At 42.0% G+C, this 16,224-nt stretch overlaps 1 protein-coding gene and 1 long non-coding RNA gene across 4 annotated transcripts in view; one reads left to right on the top strand and one right to left on the bottom strand.

Moving 5' to 3' along the window:
• ccdc13 (coiled-coil domain containing 13) overlaps positions 1-16,224 on the bottom strand; it is a 75,813-nt gene that overhangs the window by 29,750 nt on the left and 29,839 nt on the right. For 2 of the 3 annotated variants that reach the window (XR_011885521.1, XM_072254173.1), the window contains 3 exons: positions 14,581-14,735; positions 6,256-6,339; positions 4,129-4,248 (listed from right to left, as the gene is read on the bottom strand). Coding sequence is in view for 2 of the 3 variants with exons in the window: in XM_072254173.1 (XP_072110274.1) it covers positions 4,129-4,248; positions 6,256-6,339; positions 14,581-14,735 (359 nt within the window). In the remaining variant the exon portion in view is untranslated. The remainder of the gene's footprint in view (positions 1-4,128; positions 4,249-6,255; positions 6,340-14,580; positions 14,736-16,224) is intronic. The other variant, XM_072254174.1, reaches the window with a different exon arrangement.
• LOC140195583 (uncharacterized) overlaps positions 1-16,224 on the top strand; it is a 125,777-nt gene that overhangs the window by 101,249 nt on the left and 8,304 nt on the right. The gene's annotated exons all lie outside the window — the stretch shown is intronic.

Here is a 16,224-nt window from a genome sequence, read left to right as displayed (position 1 = left end):
ACCAACCTCTGAAGTAAGACTCACTGGTCTATAATTTCCTGGGCTATCTCTACTCCCATTCTTGAATAAGGGAACAGCATCCGCAACCCACCAATCCTCCAGAACCTCTCCCGTTCCCATTGATGATTCAAAGATCATCACAGGAGCTCAGCAATCTCCTCCCTCGCCTCCCACAGTAGCCTGGAGTACATCTCGTACGGGCCTGGTGACTTATCCAACTTGCTGCTTTCCAAAAGCTCCAGCACATCCTCTTCCTTAAGCTCAAGCTTTTCAGGGCGCTGTAAGATATCCCTACAATCGCCAAGATCCTTTTCCATAGTGAATACTGAAGCAAAGTATTCATTAAGTATTTTTATGCATCAGCGTCTCTGGAATGCTGTATGGATGGGTGAGATCCTTGATAATACTGAAGGCCCTACGTACACACCACTCCTGATAAGTGTTCCCGGTGGATGGTAGGGAGACCCTATGATCCTCTCAGGTGTTTTCACAGTTATTTGTGGGGTCTTCCAGTCTGATGCTCGGCTGCTCCCATACTAGATGGATATGCCGCTTATCAGACAGTCTCAATGGTGCTCTTATAAAATTCAGTAAAGATGGGGTGTGGGGGCTTGCTTGCCTCAATTTCCTTAAGAAATGGAGGTGTTGCTGTGCCTTCTTATTCAGGGAGGTGATATTAAGGGACTAGGTGAGGTAATCCATGATGTGAACTCACAGGAACTTTGTGCATTTAACTCTCTCAGTGGAGAGTTTCCCAGGGCTGAAATGCCTGCCACAAGAGGACACAGGTTTAAGGTGCTGGGGAGTAGGTACAGAGGAGATGTCAGGGGTAAGTTTTTTTTACGCAGAGAGTGGTGAGTGCATGGAATGGGCTGCCGGCAACGGTGGTGGAGGCGGATACGATAGGGTCTTTTAAGAGACTTTTGGATAGGTACACGGAGCTTAGAAAAACAGAGTGCTATGGGTAAACCTAGTAATTTCTAAGGTAGAGACATGTTCGGCACAACTTTGTGGGCCGAAGGGCCTGTACTGTGCTGTAGGTTTTCTGTGTTTCTGTGTTTTAATAGCAACTCGTCAGTTCATAAGGACTTCACCCTTGGCTAGAGGTGACACAAAAATATTGGCCAAGGCCCCAGCAATCTCTTCTCTTGCCTCTCTCAATAACCTGGGCATATCCCATCAGGCCCCGGAGACTTATCCACCTTAATGCTCTTTAACAGACCCAACACTATCTCCTCTTTTACCCTGAAATGCCCTAGTACAGGTGGGTCCCGTTTTCCGAACGTTCGCTTTACGACACCTCGCTGTTACGAAAGACCTACGTTAGTTACCTGTTTTCGCTAACAGAAGGTGTTTTCACTGTTACAAAAAAAAGACAGCGAGTGCCCGAACAGCCAAGCTCCTCCCCCGGAACTGCATTCTAGCCGCCATTGCTTAAATACATGCTTTATCCCGTAAACAACAGGAATTCTGCAGATGCTGGAAATTCAAGCAACACACATCAAAGTTGCTGGTGAATGCAGCAGGCCAGGCAGCATCCTCTTCCTTCAGTTAGTCCTGACGAAGGGTCTCGGCCTGAAACGTCGACTGTACCTCTTCCTACAGATGCTGCCTGGCCTGCTGCGTTCACCAGCAACTTTGATGTGTGTTGCTTTAGTCCGTGCTTTATCCTGATTTATTTTGTGCATCTGTTAGCAAGATGAGTTGTAAGGTATCAGAAAAGCCTAAAAGTGCTAGTAAGGGTGTTACACTTAGCGTAAAAGTAGACATAATTAAGCGTTTCGATGGTGGTGAACGAAGTAAGGACATTGTCCACGCGTTGAACTTGCCTGCGTCCACCATTCGCACTGTTTATACGCAGAGAGAAAGAATTTTGAAAGCTGCCGATGTTACTGTTGGTTCTGTTCGTAGCAAAGTGGTCTCTCTTAGTCGGCATCCAATAATGGATAAAATGGAAAGTCTATTGCTTGAGTGGATTGATGGGTGTACAAAGCGTGGTGTTCCGTTAATTTTTCTTATACTTAAGGAGAAATCAGTCAGTCTTTTTAATAAGCTGAAACGGAAAGCACTGGACGATGGTGATAAAAGTGTTGCGAAAGTGGAATTTAAAGATAGTCATGGGTGGTTTGATCAGTTTCTGAGGCGAGGGCAGCTTCACAGTTTAACGTTTACCGGAGAGAGTGCTTCGGCTGATACTGAAGGTGTCGAAAAGTTCCCAGCGGAACTGAAGATTCTGATAAGTGAAACTACACTGTACATACACTATTTCTATTTTATGTGTATTTTTATGTGTTATTTGGTACGATTTGGCAGCTTCATAGCTTAAAGGTTACTGGAGAGAGTGTTTCTGCCAAGAGCGCTTACACCGTATTTCTGCCGTGAGATTTTCACTGCGCTAGACAGTGCTGTAGAAAAGTATTTCGACTTTATATAGGCTGTGTATTTATCATATCATTCCTGCTTTTACTATATGTTACTGTTATTTTAGGTTTTATGTGTTATTTGGCATGATTTTGTAGGTTATTTTTTGGGTCCGGGAACGCTCAAAAATTTTTCCCATATTAATAAATGGTAATTGCTTATTCACTTTATGACATTCCAGCTTACGAACCATTTCGTAGGAATGCTCTACCTTAGAATAGCGGGGGAAACCTGTATATCAATACACTCGACACTGATCTCTGTATCCTCCACATCCTCTCCTTGGTAAATACTGATGTAAAGTACTCATTAATGATCTCACCCACATCGTCCACATCCAAGCAAATGTTCCCCCTTTTATCCTTTAGTTGTTCTATCCTCTCCCTGGTTATCCTCTTGCTCTTGATGCCTTGGGGTTCTCTTTAATCCTACTTGCCGAGGACTTTTCATGGTCTCTCCTGGCTTTCCTAATTCACTTCCTGAGTTCTTTTCTGGAATATTTCACTGCAGTTCTGACTTGTAGATGATAGAAAGTCTTAGGAGAGCCAGGAGGTAAGTCAATAGCGCAGGTTAACCAACCTCTGACCTGCTCTTGCACCTGCAGTACTAATGTACTGATTCAGTTAATTTTCTGTTAACTAATATGCTAGGGCATTTCAAGGTAAAGAGCATTAAGGTGGATAAGTCCCCAGGGCCTGATGGGATATGCCCAGGTTATTGAGAGAGGCAAGAGATTGCTGGGGCCTTGACCAATATTATTGTGTCCTCTCTAATCAAGGGCGAAGTCCCAGAGGACTGGCGAGTACTATTGTTGTTCCATTATTCCTCTCTTGGTGGAGTCCAGGACCAGAAGGTCCAGCCTAAGAATACAAGGGTGTTCCTTTAGAACAAAGATGAAGAGGAATTTCTTTAGCCAGAGGGTGGTGAATCTGTGGAATTCACTACCACAGATGGCTGTGGAGTACGAGTAATAGGGTATATTTAAAGCAAAGGATGATAGATTCTTGATTAGTAAGGACATCAAAGATTACAGTAAGAAAGCAGGAGAGTGGGGTTGAGAGGGATAATAAATCAGACATGCTGGATTGGTGGAGAAGACTCGATGGGCTGAATGGCCTAATTTGCTCTTATTTCAGCACCTAAGTTACAGAGAAAGGTTGAACAAGTTAGGTCTTTATTCTTTGGAACATAGAAGGTTGAGGGGGGACTTTGATAGAGGTGTTTAAAATTATGAGGGGGGATAGATAGAGTTGACGTGGATAGGCTTTTTCCATTGAGAGTAGGGGATATTCACACAAGAGGACATGAGTTGAGAGTTAAAGGGCAAAAGTTTCGAGGTAGCACAAGGGGGAACTTCTTTACTCAGAGAGTGGTGGCTGTGTGGAACGAGCTTCTAGTAGAAGTGGTGGAGGCTGGTTCGATATTGCCATTTAAAGTAAAATTGGATAGGTATATGGACAGAAAAGGAATGGAGGGTTATGGGCTGAGTGCAGGTCGGTGGGACTAGGTGGGAGTAAGTGTTCGGCACGGAGTAAAAAGGCTGAGATGGCCTGTTTCCGTGCTGTAATTGTTATATGGTTATATGATCTTATAACCTTCTGGTCAATGGTGATCTCCATCTCCAGGATGTTGATATGAGGGACTGGTAAAACTACTGAATGTCAAGGAGATGGTCATTGCTTGGCACTTTCATGGTCTTATTCTTACCTCTTCTGCAGGATGGTAACTAGTTCTGCTAGTTTGTCCCTTTCTACCTCTGCAGCTTGGTAAAGAGCCTTGAACTCTGTGCACTGTAACTGTAGAACTTTCACATCGATCCCATTCACACTGTGGAAGAAAAGTAAGATATTAAAATAGAGGCATTTCATTCCTCTTAAATTCATTCTGTGTTATTTAAATTTATACATCTTCTTTTTGTTCCTTTCCACCTAATAGTACAGTAAAACAAACTGGAGAATTGAACTGACCTAATAACAGAATTAAACTGGGAACATAGAAGACTTATTGGAATCTCCAGTCTTCTATATCTGCAATTTAATTCTGTTATTAATACAGTACAGAAGTCACTGTGAGGACAGTATATAGCAACAAACAATCTGCTGGAGGAACGCAGCCGGTCAAGCAGCAGCTGTGGTGGGAAAGGAATTGTCGATGTTTTGGTTTTCATGGGACGCAAAAACAGTGAAGGGAAGTCCTGAGGAGGACGATGTGGTTGTGATATAGTCTTGGTAAGAATGTGGTCAAAGAACAGTAGAAACTCACAAGCACAAAAAATTCTGCAGATGCTAGAAATCCAAAGCAAGTGCTGGAGGAACTCAGCAGGTCAAGATTTTATGTGGCAGAAGAAATTCATGCCAGGTTTCAGTCTGAAGATGTCGACAATTCCTTTTTCCCCACAGATGCATGGGTAATTCCTTTTCCTCCCCATCATTGAGCACATCTACACAGAGCGTTGTCGCAGAAAACGAACATCCATCATCAGGGACCCCCACCATTCAAGCCACACTCTCTTCTCACTGCTGCCATCACGACGGAGGTACAGGAGTCTCTGGACTCACACCAAAGTTCAAAGTGCAAATTAAATTTATTATCAAGGTACATACATGTCACCATATACTGCCCTGAGATTCATTTTCCTGTGGGTCTTTCACTACTCCCAACAAGTTAGGAACTACAAAGAATTTGAAGGTATCAACGATCATCTTCAATGTTACCTTTGGTCCCCAACAGACACTCAGCCCTCACCTTTGGCTCCAAGTAGCTGTTTGCATGCAACAGTGGCCACACCCCAGTACACCGGTTCGACAGGCGGGCTAAATCAGGTGAGGGTAACCAGCGGGTCTCATACCCTGGTGAGATAGGGACATGCCTGTTCTAGCATGCAAAGTCTGTTTCGGCAGACTGGGTATTTGAGATTTACAATGAGATCCAAAGGCAAGGAAGGCAGTTCTGCAATGCTCCGTGGAGAGCGAAGGGCATGATGAGGCACCAAAGTAGTCATGGGTCATCCACTTCAATAAAAGAACCAAGGAAGACCCCAGATGTGACATCTATTTGTACCACTAGACCCGGTCTTCCGCGGTCAAGAGTGGAACGGCCCCCAGTGCAACGTCTTGTCCCGCACAGATTTCCTGTTATCGTCGATAATGATGGTCAACCACTAGTAATATTAGTAGTGTTCTAATTTGTTCTGTATTTCATTTAAATGCATAATTTTATACCTTTTTAACTATTTCCATGAAACTTCGGCTAATTGGGACAGCCGGTTAATTGGTCAAAATGTACTGGTCCCAATGTGTCCAATTAACTGGAACCCACTGTATCAAGATTCAAGATTGTTTATTGTCATTCAATTGTACACAAGTGTAAAGCAGAACAAGTCCAAGTATAATTGTTATTCAACAATACACATGAATACAAACCAAACTGTTCCTTCAGGACCAAGGTGCAATACACAGTATCAACAGTCACACAGCACAAGGCATATGTAACATGCCTTGATAGCCCACGTCCCTGAGTCTCATGGCTTGTAGATTGCAGATGAACACAATCCAACTTGCAAATGATTGTAAAAACTTTGAAACACTAGGAATTTAAAACCAGCACCATTATTGAGAGCTGGAGAAGTTGCTGCGTCTCTGCGCAGCGTTGTCTTCAATACCCTTCCTGCTTATGCTCTATTTTTTTTTATAGTGAAGTGACTGCTGATCCAAAAAAAATCTAAGTATTCTGCCGTTTCACTTTTTGCTGGAGCTAACACTTGTACAGTAACAAGCTTGAAATTTCAGACCTATATATTCAAAAAACAACACTTTTAAACAAACGTGAACAAACCTGGCTGTCCTTCCTGTAGCACTTCCGGAGCAAAGCTGTGTGCCAGCTGATTCAATCAAGGTATGACCCATTTTGGATACCGAGCTGTTTCAGATCAGGAAGATAATAAGTTAAGTTCCGGGTAAACAGTAAGTCCAAAAATATGATGTTTGTCAGAAGGATGTGGAAGCATGGGAAAGTTTACAAGGATGATAATAGAAAAGTGAATGGCCAACTGGACTCCTTGCTATTGGGAAGGTTTGAGCTAATCTAAAAGAGGTCTTGAAAATACTGACGTGAAGAAGAATCTCCATGCCATCAGTATGAGGGAATCACCAGGAAATTCACTTGGGAGATCTGATGAAGCATAGAAAATCAAACACCTATGTCAGGACTACAACTCAGCATTTAATACCATCATTCGCACAATCCTGATTGAGAAGTTACAGAACCTGGGCCTCTGTACCTCCCTCTGCAATTGGATCCTTGACTTCCTAACTGGAAGACCACAATCTGTGCAGATTGGTGATAGCATCTCCTCCTCGCTGATATCAACACTGGTATACCTTGGGGGTGTGTGCTTAGCCCACTGCTCTATTTTCTCTTATTTTTAATCTTTCTTCTATATTATGTATTGGATGAACTGCTGCTGCTAAGTTAACAAATTTCACAACACATGCCGGTGATAATAAACCTGATTCTGGGAAAAAAGCTAGTTATTATTCTGTGGAAGAGATAAATCAAGAGCACAAAAGTTCCTGGATGTGAGATCTTCCACAAGGCAGAATATAACAACTTGTCTTTGATATTCAATTGCATTACCATTTCTGAGTCTCCCCACCATCAATATTTCAGAGGATAACCATTGATTAGAAATTCAGATAACCTGCCACATAAATTCTGTGGTTACAAGAGTAGCTCAGAGGCTTAGTAACATGCAATAATGATCCTGATCAAAGAGTGGAGAAACTGGAACTCACTGCTGTAGGGAATAGTTACAGCAAAGCATTTAGATGCACTTAAGCAGAGGTTGAACAAGAACATGAAAAAGACTAGGATAGAGGAGTATACTGATAGATTTCAGTGAGGTAAGCTGAAAGGAACTAAAAGGAAGTAGAGACGTCATGGCCATAAACACTCAGGGGCCACTTTATTTGATACACAAGTACATCTGCTCGTTAGTTCAAATATCTAATAAGCCAATCATGTTATAGGAACTTAAAGCATAAAAGCACACAGACATGGTCAAGAGGTTCAGTTGTTGTTCAAACATCAGAATGGAGGAGAAATGTGATTTGAGTGACTTTGACTGTGGATGTTTGTTGGTGCCAGATGGGGTGGTTTGAGTATCTTAGAAAAAGCTTATCTCCTGGGATTTTCATGCACAACAGTCCAGAGTTTACAGAGAATGATGCGATAAACAAACAAAAAAGAATCCAGTGAGCGGTACTTCTGTGGCCATAAACACCTTGTTAATGTTGAGGCTCTATAAGGCACTCGAGGCCACACTTGGAATATTGTGTGCAGTTATACTGACATTGGAGAGGGTTCAGAGTAGATCCATGAGAATGATTCCAGGAATGAAAGGGTTACTGTATGAGGAACGTCTGGCAGCTCTTGGCTGTATTCCCTGGCGTTCAGGAGAATGAGGGGGGGGGATCTCATAGAAACATTCTGAATATTAAAAGGCCTGAACAAATTAGATATGACAAAGTTATTTCCTATGATAGGGGAGCCTAGGACAAGAGGGCATGACTTAAGGATTGAAGGGCATCCATTTAGAACAGAGATGCAGAGAAATTACTTTAGTCAGAGGGTGGTAAAACTGTGGAATTTGTTGCCACGAGCGACTGTGGAGGCCAAGTCATTGGGTGCATTTAAGGCAGAGATAGACAGGTTCTTGATTAGCCAGGGCATCAAAGGATATGGGGAGAAGCCAGAGGTATGAGGATGACTGGGAGAATTGGATCAGCCCATGATTGAATGGTGAAGCAGACTCGACGGGCAGAATGACCTACTTCTGCTCCTATGTCTTATGATCTTAATGAGAGAGGCCAGAGGAGAATGGCCAGACTGGTTCAAGCCTGCACAAAAATGACAGTAACTCAAATAACCATGTGATACAACAGATGAGCACCTCGAACTTGAAGTAGATGGGCTTCAGCAACAGGAGACCAGGAACATACAGGGGATACCTAATAAGGTGGCCACTATATGGTTCTACAAGAAAGTTTCGTTAATTACTGCGTTTTCAGTTTTATTAATATTTAGCCTTCCGTTCAACTTTACACTGATTCAGATGTGTTAATTTTGCTACAATGCCTCACTTAATGCAGATAAAAGAAGTGGGAACACAAATTTCACTACAGGTGTCAATTATACTGCTTCTATAATAGCCAACGTGTGCCCTTAGTAGGTTAGGACTGGCCTCTTTACTCTTTTTTTTCACATTTATTACGAATACATGGTATGAAAAATGTTTTTCAGTACATCGCAAATACATAAGAATATTATAAATGATGAGAGGAAGAAGTTGCTTCTGAATTATTGAGTGTGGGTCTTCAGGCTCCTGTACCTCCTCCCTGATGGTAATAACAACAGCATTCTTCCTCCTCTTCAACTAATGTTCTTTTCTGCTGTGAGACATATGAGCTGGCCACCTAGAAAAGAGTGGTGGTTGAATTTGAAAATCAGCCAGGGCTACTATTTCAGCCTCAGCTTCTGAATCAGAGTGCAAATGCCACTACATTTTGACTGACAAGCTCTTCAGCACAGACTCAGCTGGAAGCCACTCAGACAGATGATAGTGGTCTATTATTTAAGTTGATTGACCTAGGATCTGACCTGGAAGCACTCTAGTTATTCTCTATCATTTGATGATAGTGATGATGTTACCCACAAAATAAACACAGGTCAACTCCTTGAGCATACACTCAATGGCCACTTTATTATGTACCTCCTGAACCTAATAACGTGGACACTGAGTGTACGTTCATGGTCTTCTGCTGTTGTAGCCCTTCAACTTCAAGGTTCGACGTGTTGTGTGTTCAGAGATGCTCTCCTGCACACCGCTGTTGTAATGTGTGGTTATTTGAGTTACTGTCGCCTTCCTGTCAGCTTGAACCAGTTTGGCCATTCTCCTCTGACCTCTCTCATTAACCAGGCATTCTCACCTGCAGAACTGCCACTCACTGGATTTTATTTTTGTTTTCACACCATGTCGCACCATCTTTATACACTGATTACTGCTTCATGATTGGCTGACTAGATATTTGCATTAACGAGGTGTACAAATTTACCTAATAAAAAGGCCACTGAGTGTATGTTTAAAACTGGGGTGTACCAGGAATCTGGTGTATTGGGTTGCATTCAATTGTAGACTACACCAAGCTCCCAGCATCAGACAGGCAATGTAACATAGGAACGGAAAGGAAAGTGACAGAAACAGTCACACTGATTTACTGTTACACCACAAGATATAGGAGTGGAGTGAAGCCATTCAACCCACCAAGTCCTCTCCTTATTAACTGAAATTTTAAATCCTCCCCATTGTCTTGCCCTCTCACCATAACCAATCTTACTGATTAAGAACCTACAGACTGTGCAAAAGTCTTAGGCACATATACAGCTAGGCTACTTAAGACCTTTACACAGTACTGTAGTAATTATATATACTGCACTGTACTGCCACTGCAGAAAAGTACAAATTTCACGACATACAGTATGCGAGTGGTGATAAACCTGATTCTGATATGGACTGGGAGTGGGAAAGGGGCAGGAAGAGGGGAAATCATGATTGGGGAAGGGAGAGGGGAGGAAGTGGGAAGCACCAGAGAGACATTTTGTAATGATCCATAAACCAATTGTTTGGAATCAAATGGCCTTGGCCAGTGTCTCAGGGTTGGGTGTGTCTGCACCCGTGCACTCCTCACCCCTGGCACTCTTTCTCTGCCATCTGTCTCAGATCCCTCCTGTGCCGCTCCACCCTTGCCATTCCCAGCATCCTTTGGTCCTGTCAGATTTACAAACTTCCTTTCCGCTTCACGTTGACAAATACAGTACTGTAAAAAATGTCTTAAGTACCCTAGCTATATTTAAGTATGTGCCTAAGACTTTCGCACAGTACTGTAGGTGACAAATAAATCTTTATCTTTAAGCTATCACTTTCTACTTTAAATACACCAATGATTTGGCCTCCCCAGTCCTAAGACGCAATGAATTCTAAATTCACTATCCCCTGGCTGAAGAACTTCCTCCCCATCTCAGCTTCATTTTCTTTTATTCTGAGGCTGTATCTTTGTATCCTAGACTCTCCTACCGATGGGATCATCCTCTCCACATCCTCTTTATCCAGGCCTTTCAGTATCCCACAGGTTTCAATGAGATCTTCTGAACTTCGTTGAGTACAAGCCCAGAGATACTAAAAATGCTCCTCATATGTTAAACCTTTCAGTACTGGGGATCATCCTTGTGACCATCTCCTGGGCCAGCAGACTCATCCTCAGATATGGGCCCCAAAATTAATTGTAATATTCTGAATATTTTCTGTCCAATGTATGCCTCAGCAAAACATCCATGCTTTTATATTCTAATCCTCTTGAAATGAATGCTAACATTACATTTGCCGCCCTTACTACCAACTCAACCTGCTGTTAACCTTTAATTTAATCCTAATCTAAGACTCCCAAATCCCTTTGCACCTCTGGCATCTGAATTACCTCCTCATTTAAACAAAGTAAGTTCAAGTTTATTGTCATCCGACCCAATGAAATAACATTCCTCTGGACCGCGGTGCACCCACACAACATACAACGCATAAGACACATAAACCCAAATATTACCATAAATTGGTTAACAAAACTTAATTCAAAATGCATGCAAACAGCAAACAGTACAGAATACAATAAACAGTATGCTGACCTCATGATGAGACCTTGGTGGTAAGCAGGGTATTCAGTAGCAAAAAAAAAAATTCATCAGTGTCTTTTTGGTCATCAAAAAGATGAACAGAACAAGAAATTTCACCACTGGTTGGAGCTGGAGTTGTTGCTACGTCCATGCATACTGCCATTATATGATGAAAAAGGTAAGACACGTGAATGGGAGTATATTGCAGACCACCCAGTGGTCTGTGAGACTTAGAGGAGCAAATCTGTGGGGACATCACAGACTGTTGCAAGAAACATAAGATTGTGATAGTAGGTGATTTCAACTTTCCACATATTGACTGCGACTCCCATTCTGTAAAAGGGCTGGATGTGAAAGAATTTGTCAAATGTGTTCAGGAAAGTTTCCTTAATCAGTATGTAGAAGTCCCAGCTAAAGAGAGTGTGATACTGCATCTCCTATTAAGGAATGAGAAACGACAGGTGACTGAAGTTTGTGTAGGGGAACACTTTGCATCTGGAGATCATAATGACATTAGTTTCAAAGTAATTATGGAAAATGATAAATCTGGTCCTTGAGTTAAGATTTTAAATTGGAGGAAGGCCAATTTTGATGGTATCAGAAAGGATATGGCAAGTGAGACTGGGATGGGTTGCTTTCTGGCAAAGGTGTACTTGGTAAATGGGAGGCCTTCAAAAGTGAAATTTTGAGAGTACAGAGTTTGTATGTTCCTGTCTGAATAAAAGATAAGGATAACAGACTTGCCGAACCTTGTTTTTTGAGAGATATTGAGGCCCTGGTTAAGAAAAAGAAGAAGGTGCAAGGCAGGCTTAGGCAGGTAGGAACAAATGAGGTACTTGATCGGTATAAGAAATGCAAAAGAATACTTAAGAAAGAAATCAGGAGAGCTAAAAGAAGACATGAGGTTGCTCTAGCAGACAGGGTGACGGAGAATCGTAAAGGCTTCTACAGATATATTAAGAGCAAAGGACAAAATTGGTCCTCTGGTAGGTCAGAGTGGTAATCTATCCATGGAGTCGAAAGAGATGGGGGAGCTCTTAAATGGATTTTTTGCATCTGTATTTACTCGGCAGATGGACACACAGTCTAGAGATGTGAGGCAATGCAGCAGCAAGGTCATAGACCCCATACAGATTACAGAGGAAGATGTGTTTGCTGTCTTGATGCAAATAAGGGTGCGTAAGTCCCCAGGGCTGACAATGTGTCCATTTGTATCTTGTAGGAAGCAAGTGTGGAAATTACAGGGGCTCTAGCAGAGATATCTAAAACATCCTTAGTGATGGGAGAGGATTGGAGGATAACTGATGTTCCATTCTTTAAGAAAAGCTCTAATAATAAATTATTCACCAGGAAATTATACACCAGTGAGCTTGACATTAGTAGTGAGAACGTTATTGGAAGGTATTCTAAGGGACCAGATATGTAAGTATTTGTATAGACAGGGACTGATTAGGGATAGACATCATGGCTTTGTATATGGTAAGTAGTGTCTAACCAATCTTATAGAGTTTTTTATGGAAGTTACCAGGAAAACTGATAAAAGAAAGTCAGTGAATGTTGCCTGCATGGATTTTAGCAAGGCATTTGACAAGGTCCTGCATGGGGCGGGGGGGGTCGAAAAGGTTCTGTCGCTTGGCATTCAAGATGAGGTAGTAGACTGGATTAGTCATTGGCTTCGCAGAAAAAGCCAGAGAGTGGTTGTAGGTGGTTGCCTCTCTGAATGGAGCACTGTGATCAGTGGTGTGCTGCAGGGATTAGTGCTGGGTCCGTGGTTGTTTGTCATCGATATCAACGATCTGGATGATAATGTGGTAAATTGAATTAGTAAATTTGCAGATAACACCAGAATTGGGGGTGTAGTGGATAGCAAAGAAGACAGTTAGAGCTTGCAGTGGGATCTGAGCTAGCTGGAAAAACGAGCAGAAAAATGGCAAGTGGAATTTAATGCAGACAAGTATGCGGTGCTGCACTTTGGTAAGACCACTCAGGGTAGGTCTTACATGGTGAGTGATAGGGCACTGAGAAGTGTAGCAGAACAGAGAGATCTGAGAATACAGGTCCATAATTCCTTGAAAGTGGTGTCGCAGGTAGATAGGGTTGTTATGAAAGCTTTTGGCACATTGGCCTTCATAAATCAATGTACTGATTACAGGATGTTATGTTGAAATTGTACAAGACGTTAGTGAGGCCTAATTTGGAGTATTGTGTCCAGCTTTGATCACCTACTTACAGGAAAAATGTAAATAAGATTGAAAAATCAATAAGGATGTTGCCGGGTCTTGAGAACCTGAGTTATAGGGAAAAGTTGAATAGATTCCGACTTTATTCCCTAGAACGTAGAAGACTGAGAAGAGATTTGGTAGAGGTAAACAAAATTGAGAGGTGTAGATAGGGCAAATGCAAGCAGGCTTTTTCCATTTAGGTTGGGTGAGACTAGAACTAGAGGTCATGGGTTAAGGATGAAAGGTGAAATGTTTAAGGGGAATATGAAGGGAAACTTCTTCACTTAGAGGGTGGTGGGAGTGTGGAACAAGCTGTCAGTGCAAGTGCTGGATATAATTTCGATTTCAACATTTAAGAGAAATTTGGATAGGTACATGGATGGGAGGAATATGTAGGGTGGTCTGCGTGCAGGTGGAAGGGACTAGGAAGATTGATAGTTTAGCACAGACTAGAATGGCTGAAGGGCTTACTTCTGTGCTGTAATGTTCTGTGGCTCTATTTAGAAAACAGTCTATATCTTTATTTTTCAAAGAAATTGCCTCACTTTATTATAAACCCCTGCTTTACTCCTACATCAATACAGAACCTAAATTTCAATCGGTGGAGGATAAATTTACAAATCTCACAAGGAGGAAGGAAAAAATGGGGCTCACAGAGTGCCTACAAAAACAATTGTAGAAACATCATTCAAAAAAGTGATCAGATCGAAAGTTACAAGAGTAAAAAAGTGTTACCAACACAGCAGCAAGAAGTGAATCAGAGAAAAAAATAAAAAGCTTAAAAGATACAAAATATGTGCAAATCCAAGAACAAGTACAAGGTAGTAAATGTTCTAAATGACCACTGCTCCATGTATTTATTGGGGAGGCATGAGCAGTCAGCACTCTCTTGAAAAGCAATCACTGGCATATTATATGGTGGGGCTGCAAGAAGAACTCAACATCTGCAGACCAAGGAATTGATTATGGGCTTCAGGAAGGGAAAAGCAGGACAACACACACCAGTCCTCATTGAGGGGTCAGCGGTGGAAATTGTGAGCAGCTTCAGGTTCATTGGGTCGTTATTTTGGAGGATCTAACCTGGGTCAAAACATTCTAAAAGTTCACAATATGGAAAGAGGCGGAGGTTCCTATATTTTGTGTAATGTACTAAATTTTGTACAGTCTGAACTCGGTGGGGAGGGGCTGTTTCCTCAATGCAAATTTCTTGTCTTACCAAGCAGAAAATGGTCTTCCTGTGAGTTCAGCATTGGCCGTCAGAGGATCCTGAATTGCATGTGCACTGTTCGGGTCCAGCGGTGCTGAGGAAGGACGGCATTGTGTGGGAGTTACTGCTGTCTGATCAGCTGACACTTCCGTCTCTGGCTGTTGCTGTGTAATAAATTAATCTAATCTGATTATGAGCACCATGTGACATCAAACAAGACACATAAACCATTGTCTCAAAATGTGGGTCAGCTTGAACATAGAACATAGAGAATTATATCAGAGTACAGGCCCTTCAGCCCACAAAGTTGGGCTGATTTTTCAACCTCCTCCAAGATTAATCTAACCTATCCCTGCTACATAACCCTTCATTTTTCTTTCATCCACACACCTAAGAGTTTCTTGAATATCCCTACCACCACTCCTGCCACACCATTCCACACATCCATCTTTCTCTGTGTAAAGAACTTATCTCTGACATCTCCCCTATACTTTCCTCCAATCACCTTAAAATAATGCCTCCTTACGTTAGCAATTTCTGCCCTGGGAAAAAAGTCTCTGGCTGTCCACTCGATCTATGCCTCTTATCATCTTGTACACCGCTGTCGTCACCTCTCACTCTGAACAAGCTATTTGCCTGTGATGAACATGCTATGGACTGGTAGATGAATTAATCAAACTGATTAGTTCATCTACCAGTCCAGACCAGGTTGAAACTACCAGAATGGTCAAACCTTTTGAGCTACTCTTGACTGGATAGTGAGCCATACTCGATTGCTTAAATATTTGAGAAAATGTAGTTGTGTAATTGATAACCAGAAGAGACTATTATTAGAGATAATGTATGAGACATCACCAGGGCAAAGAGGCTATGAACCTAATACAGGTAAACATGGTTAATGTAGATAGGAGACAAGGGCATGGACCAAATGGTTTGTTTCTCTGACTCTATAACTCTATGCTGGTGAAAAGCTAACAAGTGCCTTGGAGTTGATGGACTGCATCCCATGGCTTTAAAATCACTTAGATTCTGAAGAGGGCATAGAGAACTGGAAAATCACAAATGTAATAACACAATTCAAAAATGGAAGGAGAGAGGAAGCACCAAATTATAAAATAGTTAGCTTAATAATTTTCATAGGGAAAATGATGGAATCTAGTACTGAGGAGTTAATACCAATATATTTCGAATATCAAGTATTTTGTACGAAAGTGAAGTTGTGTTTGACAAACTCACTGGAGTTGATTGGGAATGTGCAAAACAAGGTGAATAAAGGGCATGTAAAGGTGTAGTGTATCTAGATTTCCAGAAAGCATTCAATAAACAATTGGAAAGATGACTTTGACTGTTTGGGATATGAATTATACAAGTAGGGAAGTCCAGCATCTTTACTGAACCTACAGTTTGATTTGGCCCACTGGGTCCATGCTGGCTCCAAACAGAGCAATCCCATCCTGTCTCTCCTCCTATTTCCCTGTATCCTCGCAAATCATTCTCTTCTCCTTGTCCATGCACACCAAACCCCCACATCCCCCCACTCTGATTCTCTTGTCACTGACCTACAGTAACTAATCAACATGACTTTGGGAAAGCAGGACATCCAAGAGATACTCATTCGATCATCCAAGGGATACTCATTCGGTCATGGAGAGG

This window comes from Mobula birostris, chromosome 3, assembly GCF_030028105.1.
Source record: "Mobula birostris isolate sMobBir1 chromosome 3, sMobBir1.hap1, whole genome shotgun sequence".
In the NCBI taxonomy this organism is placed as follows: Eukaryota; Metazoa; Chordata; class Chondrichthyes; order Myliobatiformes; family Myliobatidae; genus Mobula; species Mobula birostris.
The sequence above is the reverse complement of the archived record's forward strand: the minus strand, read 5'-3'. Positions and strand labels throughout refer to the sequence as shown.